We start from the raw sequence: 20,756 nt of genomic DNA, 5'->3' as shown, positions 1-20,756 counted from the left end.
TAGATCTTGTATGTATAGTTATTTTAATTTCAATTTTAGAAAATAGTAAAATAAAGATATTTTATAATTTTCTTAGATCATAGTTAATTCCTAGCTAACTTAAGAAAATTGCAAACAAAAAAAAATACCCCTAATTGAAAAAGACAATGTCGCATTAAATATTTGGTCAAAGAAACGGTCACCAAATATAGAAGAAAAAAGTTTTTACAGAAACAAAATTTGGATTAGTCTTAACGTACAGTATAACCTAACTTAACTAATAAGGATGTGTTTGTTTTAGCATTTGAGATGACAAATGTTACTTAAGAATCTTGAAAGTTAATTTTTCTTTTTGCATTTTGTTCAATGTCAAAAGATTCAAAATACACATAGTTGTTTTTTCATTGAATGATAATTCAGCTTAAGTTAAGTTTAACTCAACTTAAATTCAAACACAAACTAATTATGAGTGAGAAAATTATGTGATTTTAAAAGTAGAGTAATATGTGAGAGACTGTATTGTAACTTTTATAAAAACTTAATTATGTGTATTTATTTATTCTTTTTTATAATTATTTGACATTATTTGTTATTACATTTTAAAATTTATATAATTATAAATTCTTTTTATATTTAATATTAGAAAATGTGATCTTCTAACAATAGATCCTTAATTATATTTTGTTTCATTTGCTAAAATTTTAATTTTTTAAAAAACATTTAATTAATTCGAATATATTCTTTTCTCAAGGGATGATAGACAAAATTTATATATGATAATAAAAACAAAGATAAATTATATACATAACAGTTGCATTAATGGAATAAACCCATTTAGACTTTGTAATTCCTGATCATTAAATTGTATCTAATATCCTTAAATGATATTTGACAATTGCTTATGGCTTGCTCCTTTTCTTGTCAAACTAAAACTTAGGGAGTTTAGGACATAGGGGATTTTTAGTTTTCGGAATTTCAAATTGACAAAACAAAAAAAAAAATTTATTGTTTTTTTTTTACATTTAATTTTATTTGTATGATTTTTTTAAGAAATTTTATTTCTAGTTATTTGTTATCTATAAAATTTAATATCACATTAATTACTCTTCTATCAAAAATATTATTACATGTCTTCTAATATTTATTCTCTTTTTTAATTATCAATTTTTTCAATAAAAATGTAACTTTAAATTTCAAGATAATATTACCTTTTTCTAATTATATATTTAATTTATTTTAATATATAGAGAGAGAAAAACTAGTTATGCTAACAAAGAGAAAAAAGTAATGACATATAAATGTACATAGAAACAGCAAAATTGATAGAGATATAATAAACAAGTTACTTAACATTAACATGGTAATAAAAATAGAAAAACTATATATTTTCCTTGAGTAGAAAAAACCTTAAAAGTAACAAAGGAACGGAATAAGTAATTTCATTTGTATTTATTATGTGAGATAAAGATATAGTAAGATAGAATAAAATTTATACAACTATTTTATTAAAAACATTAGAAATTATCGTATTTATATATTGTAAAAATACCTTAAAAATCATGTAAAAAAGAAGAGACAAATATTAAATTTAAAAAACGTGTTTTTTTGGAAAATGATCTTTTTATTAATTGAAATTTTATAATATCATTTCCCGTTTAATTAAATTTTGAATAAAAAATATAATTTCGCTCTTATTAAATTATCAAATATAAAATAAAAAATGTATTGGTCTTCCATTTTTAGAAAACTCGTAAATATTCTCATTAGGTGCTTCTTGCATATGAGAAAAAAATTAAATGTTCCCCAGTCTAGATATGCATTCACTTACAATAAGTAAAACCTTTTATAATTGCTAAAATAACCCACATGATTTTTTTTTTAAATTTTACCCATATAAAGTTAAAACGTTTGAAATTTACCAATAAGTTGTAAGGACAAATATTTATCTTTAACTAAGACTTTATATTAGAAACAAAATAAAGTAATCGAGTTGAACTACTCCAATAAAAATATTAATCAAATTTTTATATAAATATATCGCATTCATAACATTTATTTTTGTAATAATATAACATATCCTACTAGTAAACTATTAAATAAGTATCTATATTCCTAAATTCGTATATATTAAAGATTTTCTAACATTTATGGGTTAACCTTAAATTTGTTTATTGACAAAATCTTTGAACTATATGGATCACAAACCATAACTAAGTTATTTTATTATGAAACTAAATTTGCATGGATGACATAAATCTTTATCATAGTATAGTGTTGCATTTTGATTTCAATTCTTATGCACACATCACTATTCTATAGTTTATAAATTTATAAATGGTAGCACATAGCTTGTAATAAACACGTAGCTACAACGTTCGTATATTTATTACATTGGAGAAACGTGTGCTACGGAACAAGTAAACAAACATTGACTACTTTTTAGTAAACGAGACAAAAATTAAATGTTTATTTTAAGGCTTAATTTGTTTTTTTTTTTATGTTTTAATTTCCCTATTTTAATTTTCCATGCTTTAATTGTTTATCAAATATCACAATCATATGATTTTTAAGCTTTTTATTTCAAATATGTCAATCAAAATAACGCATATTAGAGTTTGTTCTCATTTTCTCTAATACTATGTTATACTTTTAACTATACCCTTCAATTAAAAAAAACTAGATCTTTATCTCCATACTCAACCTAATAAAGCTTTATAGCACTTAAAAGCTTCAATTCTTAAGAGAAAATAATGTTAAAAGCTCTTCAAAAGTTGAAACAAACTTTTGTAAAACAAAAATGGAATCATGTTGAATTTTTGTATGTCATAGTAAAAGAAGTACTCCTATGAAAATTTTTATTTTACAAGTACATTCTAGAAAATAAAATATACTCACAATTATTAATTAAAAATAACGGTAATAAAATAAAAGACATATATGAAAAAATTTAATTAAACTGCAATTCTAAATACTGAATTTTTTAATTAATAGTTATTTATTCCATTAATTATTTAAGTTGCAATTTTCCCACTTAAAAAAAATGAAATATAAAATGTTGTATTTATTTTTTAATCACCATGAATATGATTTTTTATTTCCATAAAATTTTTAGAAATTCCACATCTCTGTAGTCAACGATAAAATTAATATTCCATTTGAAATTTGATTCTAAAATAATATTTTTTCTTGGAAGGACATAGAATTTTATAGAATCCACCTTTCTTCTTTCTCATACCCAAATTTTAACTTTTATTTATTTTTATCTATAAGCATTTGTTGTTTCCTTCGAACTAAATAAAATCAATATTCGATAAATTTTCTTTTCTAACCACATATATGATTTAGTTGGATGCAAGAAACATATTAATGTAATATTTTTTTTCACTTTTTAGTGAAAGAGAACAAAAAGTTTTCAACTCATACCAACAAATACTCACTGTTTTCTTCCATTTCAAACAAATTTTCACTCTACCAAACATTCAATTTTCCTGGTTCATAACATTAATTCGACCTCGTTTCATTTAATTTTTATTGATGTAAACATAAATTCAATTCAACTCATTCCAAAGAAAGTCCACAAACCAACACAAAGCACACACATAATCTTCACCACTCCACGAACAACAACAAAACCAATATTTATCCACAAAACAAAAACCAGCTTAAAAGCAAACACCACAATAATAAATTCTTTTCTTCTCTGTCACACCAAAACACATACCATACACTGCTTCATCTGGAAGAAACCAAGGCCAAAAAAACATATTGTTTTATTTCTTTAACTCTGTTCCTCTGTTTTTCTATTCTGTTTTCCTCTGTTACATCCTGTCTCATCTTTCCACTCTGTTCTTCACCGTCGCAATTCAACCATGAAACAGGATCCGACCCATTTCACGTTTCCTCTCTCTACACGCTAATTCTCCTAAAAGCTGAACTCTTTTCGCATTTTCCTCTACTGGGTCACTCGCGGAATCGAGTAAAGAATAAAGCTTTGTCATCGGTTGATCTGGGATTCTTCAGCTCCAATGGCGTCGTGCCCCGCGAACTCCATCACCTATAACACCACCCTCTGCGCGTGCGCCCCCGGCCACGTGCTCCAGCGTGTGAATAACACATGCGTGCTCTTCGAGGGGAACTCCACCATCGCCACCGACACCGGCGTCGATTACTACGCGCTCAGCTTGCCCGAGACGCTCTTCGCTTTCGACACCATCAAGAAGTTCACGCAGTCGCAGGCTGTGTTCTTGGAAGCCACGCTCGTGATGCTCCTCTCGTGGCTTGTTTTCTGCTTGTTTCTGAGGTTCACGAAGCTTGGTGATGGAAGGAATGTTTGGTTCAAGATCAGGTGGTGGATCAGTAGGATGGATATTTGCTTTGCCACCAGACACTGGCTGGTTAGTTTTTGTTTGTTTTCTTCCGTTCTTTTGTTCTCTGGTTTTGTGAATTGTGGTTGTGGTTTGGCTTGCAATCCAATTTCATTCATAACTTTGAGGATAAAATTAAAATGCAGCTGTTCAGATATTTATGACATTGTTGTTAGAATTTAGAGTTTTGTTTTGGTGAAATAGTTTAAGGAATTTGTTAAGATTGGATACTCAATCTTAAGGGATTTATTGATATTAATAATCTCTTACTCAATCGACAGGCTGATGTGTTACTGATCAATGTCATTAAAAAAATTCCACTTGTTAGAATATTTTTTGAAAAATAATGCAAAATTCTAATAAAATAACACATTTTGGATGTAAAACTAACGAAGGGCCTAATCTTAGCATTGAGCAAAATAGAGACTAAAATAGCTCATTATAAGTATGGAAACCAAAATTGCTCTAATGTTGATTTTTATTAATCATATAATACCAATGTTTATTATTTTGCTTACTAATGTTGTTAATTTGTAAGTCTGATAGAAGAACAGCCTGAAAAGGGCACCTTCAGTATTTTCAATTTTTTTTTTCTTTTGTTTTTTTCGTTTCTTTTTGTTGGATTCACGTTTTCTTCTTAGTTGCTGGCATGACAAAAAAAAAAAAAATTCTTTATGGTTCATGTGTATAGCTAACACTTTTGGTTCAGCAGTAAAGATTGCTTCAGCTGTTACTGAAGAATGAGCATTGCAGCATAGGCAAGCTTTGATCTGACTGTTATATGTTGTCCTTGTGCCATGAGTTATTATCCTTTTGACACTATTTTATTCTACTCATCAATGGGACACAAAATAATAGGCATATTGCTGTTAACTTTGTGTATGAAAAATGCTTTATGGGGTACTGTTTTCTTCATGTAGGATGATCAGAAAGTGGTCACCAAACGCAAAACAGAACTTGGTGGAGCTTTCTCCATAGCAAGTTGGATACTATTTATTGGATTATTTGCTGCGTAAGTCTCCATTGCTTACTTCGCCATATTCTGTGGTTATCTTACTGAAAATCTATTATTTTCACCTTGTTTTGTTTTGTTATGTATCCATTTTGACTTAGTCTTCTATCAGGTTGTTGTACCAGATCATATCAAAGAGATCAATTGAAGTGCACAATGTAAGAGCAACAAATGGACCAGAGTTAGCCTCTTTTATCAATGATATGGAGTTCAATATAACAACTGTGTCTAGTATGAGTTGTGCAAATCTACGGAATCTGGGAAATTTAGTTACTGGGAATCCTGGCTCTATTGATGAAAGAGTCGTTTCTCTGTCTAGTTTAGCAAACTACACTTGTTACAACTCAAGCACAGGACCGACCGTTGTCTTCAAGTGTATAAACTGCAAGGTCCACCATGATCGTATGTATATTTCATGGCAGTTTGTTGATCTCCCCAATAATCCTGCAGCTGCTGTTGGTTTTGAGTTCAAACTCACTTCAATTGATATTGCTAAGAAACATACGAGTTTTGTTAGTGGAACGCTAAAGAATGGAAGTGATTTTAATGATAGCCCGGTTACATTCAGAGGGAACATATCAAATATTTTGAAATTCAATTTGTTCCCTCGAATATACCATAATTTACATGAGCTAAAGCTCATACAGCCTTTATTTCATGAGTTCCTCCCAGGTTCAGTTTCACGTAATACAAATGAGCTTCGAGTATCCCTTGAAAATTCTGCTGATGGACTGATCAACACTACATTGTTCATCAATTTCCTCTCTGATTATGTTGTGGAAATCGATAGAGAGAATATTTTGGGTCCTGGTAAGTGTCTTTTGTGCTTGCTGTATATACAAGCTATGTCTCTGCAATTATTCTATTTAGTTTTTGGCTTCCTTTCTTCTCATCCTCTATACAGTGCCCAAATTGCACATCTTTTTTTTTTATGTAACATTGGTGTTTCTTCATTGTTAGATACTTTCTTCCATTCCTTAGTGTCATCATCTGATTTGCTGTGAGGTTCTAACTTCTCTAATTCACAAACTCGATACTATCAGCTGCTATACTGTCAAGTTTAACCACCGTATCCTTGAATGGTTAATTCCTTCAATTTGAAATCTCAATTCTAAAACAAGAATAACTATATCTGCAATCTGAATCATCAAATTGTCAACTTCTCAAACTAATAAGCTCTGTGCTCTGTGCTCTGTGCTGGTTTAGGCCTAATCAAGATTTGTAGATAAAAAAGAGTAGGTTACTTGGAAATAATTAATATGCTGCATTGTTGTTCAAAAAACTGTGTCATGAATTAAGTATTTTGGAGACTATTAGAATCGATAATGGATTGAGCAGCCTAAATCAACCAATGTCATTACAAGAAGTACTTTGATCATATACCATCCGATATGAGATCTTAGAAAAAAATATCTTTGCTAACCTGTTTGCGGCAATAACTGCTGTTGATTCACATTATTTATAATTCCATTCTTTTTTGCTTTCGTGTGCAGTGAGCTTCCTTGCAGACCTTGGTGGCTTGTATTGTATTAGCATAGGCATCTTTTTCTACCTGTTAATACAGGTTTACTTCTTATTCCTTTCTTGATATTATTCGGTTATGATTCCTTTGTATTTCAAACTTTATGCTGTACATTTAGGACTTGATATTTTATAATGTAGATCCAGGCTGTGACATTAAATTATGCATTCAACAACATAACACTGGCATTTGAAACTACCATAGTTGGTTATAGTTGCTGCCACTTATTAGGCTTTGTGAATAGCAGTTTTTGTTTTTAACATACATTAGTGTCTGATTTCTAATTCATTGGGTGTGTATGGTAGTCAAAATTGCACATTTCAATGCAATTCAGCTAGATAGTGCTTCTTATTGTGCGATGAATTGCAAATAACTTTGAACTGTGCAATAAATGCCTGAATTGGTGGGATTCTGTCTTACCAATAAGTCAATTTTTTCCTGCTTCTTTTTCGTCAATTCTCATTAAATAAATTGAAAAGCCAAATAAACTTAGTTTGTTGAATGATAAAGCATTGGAGAACGATTATTCTATTTTATTATTCCTTTGGAAGGTTTACTTTTTACAATTCAAGTTATTATTTTCTCGAAGCCTATGAACATTCTATATGTTTTTCTAACAGCGCTTCCCTGATATTTGATTGTTGTGGATTTTCACTGCTTGTAGCGTGATTACATCGTAGCTTCTTCGTACTTACATTCCATATTTTCTAACCTTCTATTGAATTAGTGTGAGTATAGGATAAAGAAGCTCAGAAATGAAGACAGCATTTTGAGGAGAATCAGAAATCGGCGCAAGGCTCAAGAGCATTGGGACAAAGTAATTTCTTTTCAAGTTGTTCAAACATCTTGCATATTTAAAATTATTTTCCTTTTGCTAAATTTTATCCATCTTAGCTCTTGGGTTGTAGTACTGATATTTTTTCTTTTAATCAGCTGAGAAAATATGTGATCTACACATTTGGCTGTACTGCACTGGAGGACAAGTATAATAGCACCAGAAAGGAAACAGATTGTGGTGGATGTATGTTGCATTCAGTTCGTGGTAGTGGCTCATCAAATAAACGAAGGCTGAAAAGCAGAAGAGATTCTATAAGTTTGTACAAGAAACCTAGTTTACCTTCAAACAAGGTAAAGCTTTTACATTGCACATCAGTGCACTTTATTTCTAAACTTGATCTTCCTTTCTGTTGTTTTGGTGTTTTAATGCTAGTTATTATTGATGTCACTGGAAATTTATGTGGGGGAACGTAACATATGTAAACATATGTAAGGAGTGGTTACCATGAGACAAGAATGAATCTTTCCCATTGCCATTGTTTAGTAATCAAGATTTTTATTAAGGTCTCATGAATTATGTTTTAGATTCATACTAATATAGTTTTCAGTAGTATCCAATTGTCAAAATATGTTGCTACTATCATCTCAGCTCATGGAAAGAAAGAATCCTCTCATTTCACATGTCATTGATGTATGCTATATGTAGTCAAAGATATGTAGTTAACATGGTTGGCTTTTATCTAGTTTTTATACTAAGTGGCTGAACCTGATCAATCTATAATTTTCATATTTCAATGTTTTGTATTGCAGTCAGTGACCTGCAAACCGCATGAATCCATAAACGATTCAAAACTGCATTCTGAAAATATGGAAAAGCAGCAGGATGTTGGTCCATGCAAGGATCCCCCGCAATCTCAACCTCAAGAATCTTCTATTATTGATGGCAACTTCATTCCTCCTCCACCTTCACTAGGTACAAGTTAATTTGATTTCATAGCAGCTTACTAATTATTTGGTGATATATCACTAATTCTCAACCTCAAGACTTGGTGATATATTTTTGTTGATTGCTACTTCACTAAGTTTAAAAAATTGAAACCTAGTCTATGCTCCGTTCTCTCACCATCATCAATGTCTTCCATGGTTTTCTGCTGCTAAAGTGACGATGACTTCGGTTTTGCTCCTCTTTTAAGATCATGTGTAGCGTGTAGACACAGTCTCCGCAGTTGTAACAAACAAATGCATGGAGCACTACATTAAAATAGTTATATTATTATTATATTATGGATTACTTACGTGTAGACCTATTTCAATCCTTAACATAAATTCAACATTTATGTGTTACAATTTTATATACAAATAGTTCAGCTGCTTTATATCCTTTCAGTCTCTATTACCATCTGTTATTTTATGAAGCTTGTTTCTACCGTTTGAACTGCTACTTAATGATCTAAGTGAACAACTTCATTTTCTGAGTTTTGAAAAATGTTAGTGCTTTTGCTACCTCGTGCATTAACTTGTTTGCAAATGTATGCAGAATTTAAGGATGGCTCTGAAATGGACTTGACCGATATTCAGAAGAATCTAAAAAATTTATACGAGTATAATGTCATGCTAAGGGACAAATTATTAGCTACACAATCTCTTCTCAGTTCTTCTTCATCCAGCCACACTTCTGCAGTAAATAACGAGGAAACTTGAGTATCTTTGTAAACAAGAGTATTTATCAGTGCGTGTTGGTCAGATAGTTCTTCGATTTTTACAAGCATGGATGTTCTACAACGGAAGTTGGTTCTTGATTGAAAACTGACCAAATGGGAGTAAAGATTGAGAAATCTTTGCAAAATACAAATGGAAAAATGTGCTGCAATTCTGCAATTCCTGGCCAGATATTCCTTCCTACGTTTAAAGCTGCTAAGTGTGGACTATGGATTGTGATCCACCTTTGTGTGAGAAAAGGGGTTCTTCTGATTCTTTAATGCTAAGTTATTTTCCGTGTCAATATTCATTTGACATAACCTTGTACAGCCATTGATTTGTTTTGTACACAGTAGAGTAGCATGGAACTCGTTCTTACAGTCATTATTGTTGTGAGAGTCCTTCAGAACATGGCAATTCTTGGCGTATTTCACGGATTTCATTTTTCGTGTTATGGTACATTCAATAACTTCAACAGAGATAACAATTCCTCGACCAACAAGCTCCAATGCAAGTGGTAGATAGCTGAGTTTTTTAAGTACGTTATGAGTTAAATTTCTGGTCATGTATGTAGAAAATTTTTGCAGGCAAAATTCATTTCAATGATTTTACATTTCCAAAAGAATTAGTGATAAAGGACTATCCCAAGATTCCATATAAGAAGAACTTGAAATGAACTTTTGGGTTTTCTTTTAGAAATTAGTTATGTTTTATGTTTTTGGGTTTTGAGCTTTCTTTTATAATTAGTTTATACTTTTATGTTTTGGGCTTGGGTCTTCTTGTAGGGTTTGCAGGTTTGCTTAAACTTATGTACCTATAAATAAAGGTAATAAAAACTGATGTAGGAACTTTTTAGTCATATATTGAATTTGATTTCATTAAAGAGAGGGTTCTCTTTGTTCTTGGCTTAGGCCTCTGGTTCTTATCAAAGATTAACATCTTTGTGACAAATCTTCACTGGACTTATCAATCTGCTCGATTGTGGCGTCTTCCATCTCTGTTTTATTCCGCGTTCGTCATTGATTTATTCGTGTCGTGTCTCTTGAGGATTCAAATTCAGAAACGATCATACTCTTTCCTGGATAGGATCGTATCATCTGGTATCTAGAGCACGGTTTTGGTTTGAATTTCCTCTTCTATGTTATTTTTCTGTCATATGAAACCAAAAAAAAATTACAATTTTTAATGTCTGCTTGTTTTGTGTTTTGTTTTAAATTTTGTTTGTTTCCTTTGTAAGGAGTAAAATCCCTAAGATTGTTTCTAATTTGGTTGAATTTTTTTTTTCTTTTTTGTTCTTTATTTACATTGTGTATTTCTATATTTGCTTCGTGGAAATTATTTGTTATTGGTTTGGGATTTGCCAATGCCCTTACTTTGATTTACATGAGTATGAGGGTTTGAAGGATCAACTGTTTAATTTGTTTTTGTGTTGAACTGCAAAAAAAAATATATAAATAAAAAAAAATATTGTGGATCAAGTCAAAAGGAAACAAATATATATTGGAAAAAAAAAGTAGAAAAAAAAGGATCCAAAACAAAAAAAAGGGTGAGTTCAACACAACTTTTATTGCAATTTTATTTCTGATTTCTTGATATTTACTTGTAATCAGTCTTTCTCTTAGAGTCTCCGTGTTGTCTCATTTAAATCTCTTTGGTAGTCCTATTATTTTCTAATTTTAATTTTCTTGTTTTGTGTCTTTACAATTCCTTGAAGTTTTGTCTAGTGTTTTGAACCTTCTTTGTCCTCTTAAGTCAAGATTTAGATCTCGCAACTTTCTTCACATTGTTTGTTCACTCTTTCCTTAAGCTACTAGAGTTCTTTGTCAAGCACTAAAGGGAATTTGAGTGGTAAAAGGCAAGAGAGTACATTCAAGAAAAAGCCTATATGTGTGATACACGAGTGAAAAATTGAGTGAAACACTTATTAAAGTGGTGAGGTCAAAAAAAAAAATAATAAAAAAATATATAATTTTTATTGCTAACATTTTCTTGCAGGACATGACTTCTTCCCAGAATAGTTATCCTGTCTCACCTAAGACTGCGACACTCATGGTTGCACTTGATAAGCTCACATTACAAATGAATCAAATGCAACAACACAATCAACAACAGTTCGATCCAAAAGTTTAATGAAGATGTGAGCGTGAGATTAGAGGGAGTGGAGAGAAGAAGAAGGAGACATGATGATTAAGACCATTCTTCTCATAATGATGAAGCGACACATGTTTTTAGGCCACGGCGAGGCCAAAGATGTGAGGCATTTGGGAACCACATGCTTAGGAGGGATAATGATGAGGAGGAGCATGATTTTAGGCCAAGACAAGGCCAAAGACGAGAGGAGTTCGGGAACCACATACCTCGAAGAGATAAGATGTGGAAGAAGATTATAATAAGGAGTGATAAATAAAGGTACTAAAAACTGATGTAGGAACTTTTTAGTCATATATTGAATTTGATTTCATTAAAGAGAGGGTTCTCTTTGTTCTTGGCTTAGGCCTCTGGTTCTTATCAAAGATTAACATCTTTGTGGCGAATCTTAACTAGACTTATCAATCTGCTAGATTGTGACGTCCTTCATCTCTGTCTTATATTTAAAATTAGTCTTTTATATTTAAAATTAATTTACAAACTAAAAGATTTTTCAGAATTCATGTTCTAAAGTCGGAGGATTTAGTTTTAGCATAAATATATGTTTTCTAATCATTATTATAGTTTTGCTTTACTTGTCTTTCTTAATTTTTATAGTTTAACAAATAGTCATAGATTCTGTAGATATATGAGAATATTTGAGTTTAAAATGGATTTTCACCCATTAGAAGTATAGAAAATATGATTCAGAATATATTCCATTGATACCAAAAAACGTATATATAGTGTAGAAATAGTAGTACAGAGGAGTTGTTTCGAATGAAAGTACTTACACCAGAGAAATTGTTGCTACTATATCAATTCAAAATAACAATTTGAATTCAAATTAATATTAATTAAATAATAACTTAATGGCAAACACTTTGAACATGAGTAAAATAATGGTCCTACAGGGTTCTTCACGAGTGTTATTTTCCATATTCATGACATTCTGTTGTTTTGGTATCCATAGATACAAGCTATGGCATCTAAAAAGAATGTTCCATTTATTGACGAGAAGGGACAGATAGACACAGCTGTTTGTAGGCCAACAAAGAATCAAAATTACATCGAGTGATAACAACGTTAATTTCAATAACATACAGTTTTTTTTTTCAAGCATTATTCTATTTAATCTTTTGGTGACCTAAGATAACTCCAATGTTGTTAGCATTAGCTTCCAAATGGAACATGACTTTTAGAAGCATGTTGCTTCATTTGAGGTTTATAGTTTCCCCTTACATTATCATAAATAAATGATGAAAGCCTAGAAACATGTCTTCATTGTGGTGCATTTTAACGAGTGACAATGCATCCTCAGTTCACATGTTTGGAAAAGCAAATACTAATGCGTGACACAAGGTTAAGAAATTAAAAAAAAACATATATATTAGAATATATAAAATATATTCTTCTATAATTACTAAGTGTTTTGCATCATTTTCAACAAAAAAAAAAAGAAAAAGAAATTAGTTCCTTCATGTTGTTCATGATCCACCCCATCAACCCTGTTCTGAGGGATTTAAACAGACTCTGATCTAAATAATTAGACCTGATAAAATATGTTAAGATTAATATTTGATCAACAGGTTGAATTTATCCAAACTTAATACAAATATTTTCATGTCATACTATGATTTGCAAAATTGGTTTATCAAAACTTGAACCAAGTGAAAACACAGGTTAACTCATTCCAACAGTTAGAATAAACACCTCTAGTTGACAGATCCATTTGGAAAATAACAGCGTTTTAGCTGCAAAGATGTTAAGCAGAAATAATGGTAAGTCAACCAATTCAAAAGTTCAGTTCTATTTATTTGGATTTTACATGTTGTAGTGGCACAATCTAGAGCAAGGTACTTCCATCATTATTAAACTAATTCAAAAATAAGATGTTTACAAGATATGACAGGTAGCAGAAACATGCCAGTTTCAAATAGTTTATTCAATGGATTTGCAGTAGCAACTAGTAATACAATAAATAGTCTATTTAATGAGATATCATCATTTGACTTATCTGCTTTATACTCAAATGCCAAGATTTGTGTTGCAGTAATCATAATAGACATTTGTGGACACGAGAAAACATTGGACAATTTACTTGGTCCATTATCACTGAGCCACTGTAGAACTTAGGGAAGATTAAAAACTTGGAAAGTCCTCTCATTCCTTCCATGGCTTCAGGATAACATTGCCTTCTCCAACAACTCCTGCAATTCCCCGTTCTTATATGCCTCTGCAGCCATACAAGAAAAAGTGAGAAAAGGGCAAGTATTTCCTAGAAATCTACCGATGATGTAACAATATGGTTTGATTTAGAGTGAAAAAGATAAAGCTAAAAACTGATTCTTAAGCAGTCAATTATAACAGCAGGATAAACAGATGAAAACTGGAGGACCTGTTCGAAAGCAACAACTTATGTTTCTTTCAACTATTATAATCGATTGCAAGGAACCAAGATATGTATATGGTTAATAAAGCATGCAACAAATAAAGACTCATGTGCAGTGTACTCCAACAATTTGTAGGAATCAATTTGGCAATAGCTGATTATAAAACAATGTCTTTGTCACGGTATAATACAACTTTTATCATCATGTTCCACAAATAAATCAATCTGTTCAGCTTTGGCATTTGTAATTTTTCACTTAAACCAGTCACTTAATATGATTCGATTTCCTTTCAAGTTCAAGCAAGTGAGTTTTCAATCTCCAAAGTTGTAGTGTAGGCTGATACTTGGAAAAAACTAAGATGCAATTTCCCGTTGTTCTTCCATTAGAATGGGAGTTTTATCTTTGGTAAACCTTTATTATGTAAGAGGTGAAACTTCAATCTTGATTGGAGAAATCACCAAAAACATCTAAGGAACTGCATCTATGTTGTATGCAACAACATCTCCATCAACTTTAAGATGCCAATTACTAGAAGCAACTGGTCTGCATGCTTCCTTTAAGAAGCATCAGAAAAACAAGGTAATGATGAGGCCATTGTGGTAGCAGACAATGATGAGGACAATTAACTGTTAAACTGAAAACTTAAGTCACATATTACATACCAACAGTGATATCACAGCCACCAAAAAACTCTCCTTCTATGTACAGTTGAGGAAAGGTAGGCCAACTGGAGTACTCCTTCAGTCCTAGGCGTAACATTTCATTTTCAAGCACGTCTATGGTTTCAAAAGGCACATTTAGAGACTTCAATATTTGCACCACTGTGTTTGAAAACCCACACTGTGGAAAGTCCTTAGTTCCCTTCATAAACAGGACTACTTTATTTGAACCAATAACTGTATCCAAGGTAGACTTCAATTGAGGAGTCAACGCTGAAACAAACCGAAACCCGAAGTTATAACTTATAATATAATTCAAGCTTCTGAAATCGTTAAAACAAGGATACAAAAGCTAAACACAGTTCTAAAGAGTCAGTTCGATTCATTTTTCACTTTTAGTCTTAAAATTGTTTTGAAACAATTTCACACCATTCACTTATCCAACAATCAATTTCTGATCCGTAGTTGATTACGTTTTTCGAAAATAGTTTCCAAAACAAGCGTTTCAAAACCAAAAAAAAAAAAAACATAAGAAAGCAATTGTAAGTTGTTTTCTCATTGTTCTTCTTCTGTTTTCATCTTGTCCAACCTCTCCCTCAATTCCACACTCATATATGTCTCTTGTACCACCCAGCACCAGCTGTCTATACAACCTAGTTGCATTTTGAAAACTAAAAGTAGTTTCCGAAAATAGAAATCAAACAAACCTAAAGGTTTCCCTGTTCTCCAATCAGAAATGGAGCATCCCCACATTTAGTATGCATAAGGTCCAAACTTTTAGTGAACAAATTAATGAGATAAAACCCCAATTCCGATAGGAAAAAAATATAAAATAAAATAAAATTGTGAAGCAATTACACATCCCCAAAATAATTGATATAGGGTACATATTTCATCATCTTTACTATCCCTAAATCATTGAATTGGAGCTATTCCCAAAGGGTGATTACCGTGAATTGTGAAAAGTTGAAGCTAGCAATTCATATGGGAACATTAAAGATTGAAACTTTAGCGCGTTTAAACGAAAACCCATGAAAGGGAAGAGGAGTAGAAGTACCAGAGGCGCATCGAATGGTTGTGGAAGCGCGTTTGATTTTGGGTTGGAAATGGACGTTGTGGGTTAAAACAAGAGGAGGAGAGGGCCGAAGAGACAGTGTTGAGGTTGTTACTGTAACTCCTCCAACATGGGATTGGAACGATGACGATGATGTTCTTGAATGCAACTGCAGTTGCAACGTCAAAGGCTTAGCACAGTAAGACATGTTTGCTTCTCCTTCCAAACACAAATCGCAATTCACCCACAACACTCTGCTCTACCACAATTCTATATTTTCAATAATATAATACAATAATTAGAAACAACAAACTCATAAATTATGGTTTTATCAATGCAATAGAGAATTTTGGGTTGGATTTTGGTTGTGAAAAAATAGTTTGTTCAACAACAATAACTATAACTATGCAAATTAGATTTTCGATTTAGATTATTGTAAATGATACAAATTTTCTTTTGAATATGTTACATAATTATCTATTAAAACGGTTAATCATAACAATTGTTTTACCAAATGTTTATTATATTTTTAGTTGTTTCTGTATAAAATATTATATTATACCATCCTTACATAAAAATTAAACTACAAAATGGTTTCTTATGGCCATGAAACTATTGCGCGTTGTTAATATGATACATTGCTTTATCACAAAAATTTTGGCTTCTAAATATGATTGTAGTGTTGCTTGTTGAAAAGCTAAAGGAAACACTCAAATGAAATAACATCGAAATAGTTATTAGGGACAGTTATTCTGGGGTATTTCAAATTGAAATATAAACTAAAGATAAAAGAGTTTGAGAAAAGTTTTAATATATAAAAATGCACATAATTAAATCATGTAGTTTTTCTTCGAATGTATATTAAAGTAAAAGAAAATTTAAAATGGTATAAAATATTCGTGTAAATAACTTAAAAATGAATTGAGAATGACGTGTTAATTTTAGGTCACGTACTAAAAGTTGAAAAAATGTTTCAAATAGTATATTCTTACTTTTATTCGAATGTAATCAAATTAAAAATATTAAATAAGTAAAATTTTGAGAGAATGAAAACATTCTTATGTAAGAAGGAGACTTAAAAGTTTAAATTATTAAAATTCCATTCAAAATCTTAATAGTAAAAACTATATAAATAATCATGTGCAATTTATGATATTATTTATATAATTGTTATAAGCGCATGTTTATATTCTTAAAATATGATATTTATTTTAATATCAAATTATAATTATGATTGTATACATTTTTTTTATCGGTATAATTTCTAATATTTTATATTAATATGATATATTTGAATGGCAGGATAACAATCGTAAAGTTTGGAAGTAGAACATAATTTAAGTTGTATGGATATTGTTTATAAGGAAGAAAGAGCCTCCAATTATTATCAAGACAAACATTATAGAAGGAATTGATCTTTATGAAAACTGAGAAATATTTAATGATCCCTTATAATGTTTATAAAGAGGGATGCTTTTGTCGGAATATGTGATTTTATCTACAACATGTCACAAATTTGAGAGTCCTATAAATACTACACATACTTTCTGCTTTGAAGTCATTCAATTTGTTCTTATGATGAACAAACACTGTTGAGATTGACAGTGATTTTAGAAAACAAAAACACCGATTCAAAACAATCACACTGAAAAAAAATTGGTAGGAGGTTTGTTATTTATAACTATTTGTTTCCACTTGCATCTAATACGATAAATCTAAAAATTAAATTGTAGTCAAGAAACTGAAAAAGAAAAAAAAAAAAAAAAAACTATCATTCTTCATCTGTTGAAATGTCAATTCCCATCAATGACAGTTTTTCACATAGTAAATTGACATTCTTGAAATGTAGACCTCTGATGCCAACTTCAGTTGCAGCCTCCACATTTGTTTGCCTAAGACAAAAATCATAAAAATCATGCATAATTTAAAATAATCACTTCAAGAGTTTTCCGATTAGCCAATTCAAACAAATTCAACTTTGTGAATTTGTCACAGAAGAACAGATCAATTATGGAAGAGTGCACTCTCTTCTTAAGACTCAAATAAAAATGTTTAAATATGGTTTTACTGTGCTTAAAAAAACTATTTTTACTCTCATATTTTAATTACATTTTAAAATGGTCTATCACCAGATAGATACTGTGGTTTGATTTTGATGAGTGATGCAGTGTATAAAGAGAGTGAGAACCTGTCATCTACAAAAATACAATTTGTTGGATCAACATTAAGATGCCTCACAACTTCGTTATAGAATTCAGTATCAGGCTTCCTCTTTCCTGAAACACATAATGAAGCATAGTTTGAATGCATGCTTTAATAACGAACAACAAAGTGAAATATGAAAAAGTAGAATCAAGACTTTGTTTTGTTCCACTAGAATCTAGAAATTACTGAATGAAAAAGATTATGAATGTATACCAAATGTGCATGAACAAAATGTCCAGGATAAATATTTTGATAGTTCTAACTTGTCTTCAATCAACTGGTACCTACAGTACAAAACATTCAGTAATATGCAATGAACACAAAAACACAGATCATAATAGAAAAAGCAAATGCATTACCATATAGGATAGTTTGTAAAAGCATGCATCTCATAGTTGTTTTTCTTTAATGAAAGAAGCAACGGTTCGATGCCTTCTATGTACGAATATCCACTTCTCATACAAGTTTTTAGGCCTGACAGAAAATTAGAAACACATGCAAGTCAATGTTCGCATCCAAAGATTACACCAATCTCTGCTAGAAAGTAAAATCATACAGAACAAGCGAGGCTTACAACAACCATTTATATATTAAGTCACAAAACTAAAAAGTTCAAGAAAACTGGTATGAAATATATTATAAATATTAGCCATAGTGAACAATTTAAGTATCTTGAGTTTTCTATTCTTTGGTTAATATCGAGAACAAAGACTGATGACTCGTTAGAATGGGCGACTTTTAACAGTGATCAAGAATCACACAATATCAAATGATATGAATCAATTTCTTCCTATGTCATGATATTTGAATAATGAATTATGCTATTCTAACATCTATGGTTCATATCGTGAATCATGCTAATCCTAACAACTATGGTTCACGATATGAACCGTACTAATCTGCAGTATTCTTTAAAGCAACCCAATATTGGCTTTGGTAGAACAACCAACAGACAATCAAATCACCATGGAAATTGATGTAAGCACAAAAATGTCTTGTACTGACAATTCACATAAAGATTCTTCTAACTTTCTCAGTCATACTGTCTCTGTAGACTAACTGCTCAGTCACCACCTCACTTTAGGATAAGCATTAACTGTCACAATTTCCCGAAGGACCACAATATTCATTTATAGCAAAGTAACAAAAAAGCCAACACATTCTTCAGTATATATAATACTCAGAGTAGACCACAAGGATGAACCATAGCCAATTGTCAACTCCTCTGTATCAGCTTGATCTTTAACTAAAAGTTCAAAATATGCCAGTTCTAATTTTCAAAGAAAAGAGAGAAACAGGGATTTTTAATGTATTAAAATGACACAGAAATATACAGTATATAACGTTATGTCTGCTTAATTGAAACATGATTAAGGTCTATTAGCAACAAAATCTCAGACCAACCCACCTTCTAGATCAAAATCCCTTCCATCCTTAAAAAATTTTCTTGCCAGCTCCATCTGGAAGATAATGACATAGATTGATAAGAAAATTGTTGTTGAAAGTAGACACTGTCAAACCATTCTAGGAATAAATTCTAGTAAATTAGAAATTAACGAAGTGCAGTACAAGCAGTGTGGTCGGTTGGAAGAAAACGGAAAAAAGTGTTAAGAGTTTTTGCAGATAGAAACATACTCCCGAATACACTCTTTGAACATACTCTCTACTCAGACTGATATTTATTGCATGACTCCAGCTTGTTTTGATCTCAAGTCTAATTTAACGAATCCCTTCTGATTTTATAGTTTAATATAAAATTTAAGCATTAAATGTGTGTTAGAGTGTGTATTGCAAACCCCTTTGTCTGCCTTTCTCTTGAACCAGAAGGGAACCTCAACTTCCCTGGTCCCTCTCCATTGAAATCCTTGGCATCCCTTTCCCTCCCTCGAATCATATATCATATATGATATACTGTACAATTAGAAGATTCAAAATGACCATTTACCCAGACATGGCTACATATGTTGAGGAGAAGATAAGCACATACGACGCATGAAAAAAACGTACACATGACAGAAAGCTTTGTAAACCCATCAAACACCCCTTGTGCAATTCAACTAAAAATCCAAATCCCAATTCAATTTCTATCAAAAGCTTAGACCTTTACATATAACAAGAAGCAGGGTCCATAGTCCATACTTTGCAGCAATGAATTATCAGAGTTGGGTTTTTTACCTCATCAATGAGACCCTTTTCAAACTCAATCCAAGCAGTGGGGTGCTTGATATCTATGAGCTCCTTTAAAGACATTCCGAAGAAGGCAGGGACATCTTGGTAGAAAGGGTCACGAACAAGGGTGTCCATGATATCAAATAGCAGAACAGGAAGCTTCCTTTCATTGGTATTATTGGTCAATGCCATGGTAGTGATTGAATGTGACGATGAAGGTTTCAATCTGAATTTGAGACACAAACGTCTGGTGGGTCTTGTTTGGAATAAACAACAGATAGAGAATGAGGGTACTCCAATTCCTCCCATCAACACCATTTTTGTATCACTCTGTAACTCGTTGCATTTTGCTTTCACTTCTTTTCTTCTCTTCAGTATTCTCTCTGCTCTTCTTGGCCATAAATAGTCACAAACTATTTCAATATTTTATTAAAATTTAATGTCTTCATGTTATGACCAGCATAAAATCAATTATACAGCTTTTAAATAGTTATGAACGATATATTTATTATAGGGCTAATTGTCTCTCAGTAAAATTTGGAATTGGTCTTTTTTCGAAATTTTTGATTAATTTAGTTCTTTAGTTTTTAGAAATATATGGATTTAGTCCTTTTAACCATATTTTGTTAAGTTTATCTAACGTTTCAAGCATATTTCATGATAGTATTTGAATTGTTTGACCCATTTTCGTTTAAATGCTAACTCAAATATTATTATAAAATGCATTTAAAATTTTAAATAAACTAAATAAAATTTGATTAAAAGGACTAAATCCACACATTTCTAAAGATGAAGGA

General features: G+C 31.1%; 3 protein-coding genes across 4 annotated transcripts; 1 reads left to right on the top strand and 2 right to left on the bottom strand.

The window, feature by feature from the left end:
* Positions 1-3,603: 3,603 nt before the first annotated feature.
* LOC114186346 (uncharacterized) lies at positions 3,604-9,854 on the top strand. Its single transcript, XM_028074415.2, has 8 exons — positions 3,604-4,373; positions 5,264-5,355; positions 5,468-6,165; positions 6,849-6,919; positions 7,605-7,694; positions 7,811-8,005; positions 8,465-8,627; positions 9,192-9,854. Exons 1-8 carry the CDS (start codon positions 4,005-4,007, stop codon positions 9,353-9,355), a joined length of 1,842 nt encoding a protein of 613 aa, XP_027930216.1. The 5' UTR covers positions 3,604-4,004; the 3' UTR covers positions 9,356-9,854.
* Positions 9,855-13,326: 3,472 nt separating this feature from the next.
* Positions 13,327-15,876, bottom strand: CXIP1 (CAX interacting protein 1). The gene is made up of 3 exons (XM_028070493.2): positions 15,589-15,876; positions 14,535-14,804; positions 13,327-13,715 (listed from the first exon to the last, which is right to left on the bottom strand). The coding sequence occupies exons 1-3, from the start codon at positions 15,791-15,793 to the stop codon at positions 13,660-13,662; spliced, it is 531 nt and encodes a 176-aa protein (XP_027926294.1). The 5' UTR covers positions 15,794-15,876; the 3' UTR covers positions 13,327-13,659.
* A 1,355-nt stretch (positions 15,877-17,231) lies between these two features.
* FHY1 (Haloacid dehalogenase-like hydrolase (HAD) superfamily protein) lies at positions 17,232-20,358 on the bottom strand. 2 transcript variants are annotated; one of them, XM_028071237.2, is made up of 6 exons: positions 19,966-20,357; positions 19,199-19,250; positions 18,150-18,264; positions 18,004-18,074; positions 17,774-17,861; positions 17,232-17,477 (listed from the first exon to the last, which is right to left on the bottom strand). In XM_028071237.2, the coding sequence occupies exons 1-6, from the start codon at positions 20,275-20,277 to the stop codon at positions 17,357-17,359; spliced, it is 759 nt and encodes a 252-aa protein (XP_027927038.1). In that variant the 5' UTR covers positions 20,278-20,357; the 3' UTR covers positions 17,232-17,356. The 2 variants fall into 2 exon arrangements, with proteins under 2 accessions (XP_027927038.1, XP_085529321.1); XM_085673195.1 differs by lacking the exon at positions 17,774-17,861 and having other exon boundaries at positions 19,966-20,358.
* Positions 20,359-20,756: the final 398 nt, after the last annotated feature.

This window comes from Vigna unguiculata, chromosome 5 (assembly GCF_037176805.1).
Source record: "Vigna unguiculata cultivar grain cowpea cultivar isolate G323 ecotype 2 chromosome 5, ASM3717680v1, whole genome shotgun sequence".
Classification (NCBI taxonomy): Eukaryota; Viridiplantae; Streptophyta; class Magnoliopsida; order Fabales; family Fabaceae; genus Vigna; species Vigna unguiculata.
Note: the sequence above shows the minus strand (reverse complement) of the source record. Positions and strands in the feature narration are given on the sequence as shown.

Bases quoted from the DNA above. Each gene is read 5' to 3' on its own strand.
- LOC114186346 (XM_028074415.2), top strand. From the start codon at position 4,005: ATGGCGTCGTGCCCCGCGAACTCCATCACCTATAACACCACCCTCTGC. The intron at 6,920-7,604 runs GTTTACTTCTTA...CTATTGAATTAG, and splicing joins TTTTCTACCTGTTAATACAG to TGTGAGTATAGGATAAAGAA. The intron at 8,006-8,464 runs GTAAAGCTTTTA...TTTGTATTGCAG, and splicing joins CTAGTTTACCTTCAAACAAG to TCAGTGACCTGCAAACCGCA.
- CXIP1 (XM_028070493.2), bottom strand. From the start codon at position 15,793: ATGTCTTACTGTGCTAAGCCTTTGACGTTGCAACTGCAGTTGCATTCA. The intron at 14,805-15,588 runs GTACTTCTACTC...GGTTTGTTTCAG, and splicing joins AACCATTCGATGCGCCTCTG to CGTTGACTCCTCAATTGAAG. The intron at 13,716-14,534 runs GTATGTAATATG...GTATGGCTGCAG, and splicing joins TGGCTGTGATATCACTGTTG to AGGCATATAAGAACGGGGAA.
- FHY1 (XM_028071237.2), bottom strand. From the start codon at position 20,277: ATGGTGTTGATGGGAGGAATTGGAGTACCCTCATTCTCTATCTGTTGT. The intron at 18,265-19,198 runs GTGGGTTGGTCT...ATTTTCTGTCAG, and splicing joins AAGGGATTTTGATCTAGAAG to GCCTAAAAACTTGTATGAGA. The intron at 17,862-18,003 runs GTATACATTCAT...TATGTGTTTCAG, and splicing joins ATTTTGTTCATGCACATTTG to GAAAGAGGAAGCCTGATACT.